The sequence below is a fragment of the Rhagoletis zephyria genome, unplaced genomic scaffold (assembly GCF_001687245.7).
Source record: "Rhagoletis zephyria isolate East Lansing unplaced genomic scaffold, Rhagoletis_zephyria_1.1 Rzeph_scaffold_33898, whole genome shotgun sequence".
Lineage (NCBI taxonomy): Eukaryota > Metazoa > Arthropoda > Insecta > Diptera > Tephritidae > Rhagoletis > Rhagoletis zephyria.
In genome coordinates this window covers 433-3,663 of record NW_016190953.1, presented here as the reverse complement: position 1 = coordinate 3,663, position 3,231 = coordinate 433, and the positions used below count along the sequence as shown (strand labels likewise).

Below are 3,231 nucleotides of genomic sequence, written 5' to 3'. Positions count from 1 at the left end.
TTTTTATTCATGTTTGATCAATAATTTGAAAAATAATCTTCATCCGTCAGTTCACTAAAACCGCGCCATATAAATGCAGCTGCGTACCGTTTTTTCGAGTTTAATTCACAAAGATGCCCAATTTAGAGGCGCCCATTGGTTACGATGAATCTTCACCGGAGAACTCCTATTCCGCTGAAGCTGTTGGGAACGTAGCAGGTGTGGGCGAACCGATGCAGCCGCTGCCCGCTGGCGCCGTTGAGATACGCGTACAACCACCTGAGACGCCAGCAAATGTACGCCGCTTGCCTCTATTGAGTCCGAATCCTGTGCGTGTACGCCCACTGCCACGCTTCAGTGATTTCGATCGCGAAATTGCTGCATTGGAAGAGGAGAATCATTGGCCAGTGGTGCCGGTGGTGCAATTGCTGCCAATAAATTTGCCGCCACAGCTGCCCGAACCTTCATTGGATGAACTGCTGGTGAGTTGCAAAATATAAAGGAAATCACATGAATTTTCACTTTATTATGTTTGTTATATATATCCAGCGCCGTGTCACTGGCCGCAACGATTTGCACAATGTAGAAACGGTGCGTCTGCGCGTCATCTCTTATACCATCAGTCTGGCACGCTTGCCACTGTTCTTACCGCGCCTGCAGCATCTCGACTTAAGTGGCAGCGTGCTATNCACTTTATTATGTTTGTTATATATGTATATCCAGCGCCGTGTCACTGGCCGCAACGATTTGCACAATGTAGAAACGGTGCGTCTGCGCGTCATCTCTTATACCATCAGTCTGGCACGCTTGCCACTGTTCTTACCGCGCCTGCAGCATCTCGACTTAAGTGGCAGCGTGCTATGTTCGTTGCGCGATCTCGGCTATGGTTTGATGCATTTGAACTACCTGAATGTGAGTAATTGTGGGCTGAATAGCTTTGATGGTACTAGCGGGTTGCCAGCTGTGCGTATACTCATCGCCGATGGTAATATGATACAGCGCGTAGATCCCCTAACCGAGCTGCCATTACTGCAGCACCTGAGCGCACAAAATAATCGTATAAGTGACTTGGGTCTGCTCACCTTTCTGGGACTGTGCCCCAATTTGCAAGAATTAGAACTGCAAGGTAATCCGGTCGTTAATTTGCCGCTCTATCGCACCACACTGCAACGTAGCATACCCACTCTGCGCCTGCTGGATAGAGCAGTACTGGGGGAGGAAAGCATTGCACAAGCCACGGTCACCATTGAACCAGCCAACGTGAACTCCTCAACGGATGGTGAGGTCTCATCGCTTTCAAGTGAATTGTACTCTGATTCTTCACACGCAGAGTCGAATGCATCATCGTTGGCCTTTGTGACTGCTGCTACGCGTAGACCCGCAACAGCGCCTCAGCGTGCAGCCTCTGAAGGTGGCATTTCCGATCAGTCGCAAAGACCGGCTTCAGGTGTATAGCAAGTAACTTGGTTTGATAAAAAATTTGTAAATTGTGTTACTTTTTTCCAGTTTCTCACTCGGCCGGAACACGTCGCAGTTCTCTTTCAATGGGTGCTCCTGTGGTTGGTTCGGTTCTCAGCTTAGCACGTCGTAATCGACGCCAGCGTCGCCAAGCTTGGACTACGTCTTCAAATAGCTCTTCTTCGACCTCTTCTATGCATTCTGCAGTAGGTAATGAAAGCTTCGAAAAGCGGCTGCCTCCGTTGCAACAGCAAATGTCTAGCGATAGCAATGATTGAACACAAAGCGAATAGAAATATTAAAGTGAAGTTTTAGATGATAAAGATAAAAAGTGTGACTAGTTTATTAAAAATAAATTTATTTTACTATATAATTCCAGAATATGATTCTATGNTGAAGGTGGCATTTCCGATCAGTCGCAAAGACCGGCTTCAGGTGTATAGCCAGCAACTTGGTTTGATAAAAGATTTGTAAATTCTGTTACTTTTTTGCAGTTTCTCACTCGTCCGGAGCACGTCGCAGTTCTCTTTCCATGGGCGCACCTGTGGTTGGTTCAGTTCTCAGCTTAGCACGTCGTAATCGACGACAGCGTCGCCAAGCGTGGACTACGTCTTCAAATAGCTCTTCTTCGAACTCTTCTATGCATTCTCCAGTAGGTAATGAAAGCTTCGAAAAGCGGCTGCCCCCGTTGCAACAGCAAATGTCTAGCGATAGCAATGATTGAACGCAAAGCGAATAGGAATATTCAACGGAAGTTTTAGATGATAAAGATAAAAAGCGTGACTATTTTATTAAAAATAAATTTATTTTACTATATAATTCCAGAATATGATTCTATCTTTTTAGTAACCGATTCGCGATTAACGTACTTTTTAAGAAGATAATTGTGATTAGAGGTTCACCGATTCCTATTTTTTGTCGGAGCGAATTTACAAAGAGTTTAGAAACAGAGAGACACTAAAGGGTTTTCAATACGAAGAAAGAACGAAAGGGAGTCGTCTCCTCTTGCTTTGGAAACGAACGTTACCTTCACACTTCTCCAAGCACCCTGGAAATAACCCCTTTGTAAGCAGCTCGAATAGATGGGAGTGAGCCAGCCATACGAGACCACTATAGCCCTTCGCAACTGTGGAGGGATAATGCCAGCCGGTTCAAGGGACTCGAAACGCTTGAAAGAGTCAATTGCCCATAGCCGCCGGTAGTTCTCCAGTAGTTCACTAGTAGAAGCAGCGCAGCCTACCGTACCAACACTGGTAGGCTCACATAGATGGAAGTGAGCCAGCGATACGAGACCACTATTGCCCTTCGCAACTGTGCAGGGATAATGCCATTCGGTTCAAGGGACTCGAAACGCTCGAAAAAGTCATTAGAAGAAGCGAGGAAGCCCTCTGTACCAAAACCTGTAGGCTCACACGGTGCGGATTTAGCTAGGAAATGAGTATCAAAAAGTAGCTTAAGCGATTCTTCTCTAGTCATCGTGGAGTTGCCTTTATCGGTGCTCAAGTATCCAAAGCGCACAGAAATCCTCACGAGGATACGCCTAACTGAGACGATTCATAGAAGCCTTCTCCGGTTTCGCAGAAATGTCTCGCTTTTAGCGTTTCTTGTCTCGAACTTACAGTCCTTGTAGAGTTCCCAGTCGTAGTGTATAGTCCGCTCTTCCTGGCTTTGTTGAAATGCGTCTGCGCGATGCGCTGAGTTCAGAGAGATTCATCGTCAACGCTTCGGTCTGACTTTGCGCGAGGACCTACTCTTGCGAAATTCTCTACAAAATAATCAATCGAGCTTTCGGTA

At 46.2% G+C, this 3,231-nt stretch overlaps 1 protein-coding gene across 1 annotated transcript; it reads left to right on the top strand.

Moving 5' to 3' along the window:
* Window positions 1-113: 113 nt before the first annotated feature.
* LOC108354174 (uncharacterized) lies at window positions 114-1,715 on the top strand. Its single transcript, XM_017605366.1, has 3 exons — window positions 114-461; window positions 703-1,426; window positions 1,486-1,715. The coding sequence occupies exons 1-3, from the start codon at window positions 114-116 to the stop codon at window positions 1,713-1,715; spliced, it is 1,302 nt and encodes a 433-aa protein (XP_017460855.1).
* The last annotated feature ends 1,516 nt before the right edge of the window (window positions 1,716-3,231 follow it).

What these genes read in the sequence shown, in the direction of transcription:
- LOC108354174 (XM_017605366.1), top strand. Translation starts at nt 114, where the DNA reads ATGCCCAATTTAGAGGCGCCCATTGGTTACGATGAATCTTCACCGGAG. An exon ending in CTTCATTGGATGAACTGCTG is followed by an intron (nt 462 to 702) that starts GTGAGTTGCAAA and finishes ATGTATATCCAG; the next exon opens with CGCCGTGTCACTGGCCGCAA. An exon ending in GTCGCAAAGACCGGCTTCAG is followed by an intron (nt 1,427 to 1,485) that starts GTGTATAGCAAG and finishes ACTTTTTTCCAG; the next exon opens with TTTCTCACTCGGCCGGAACA.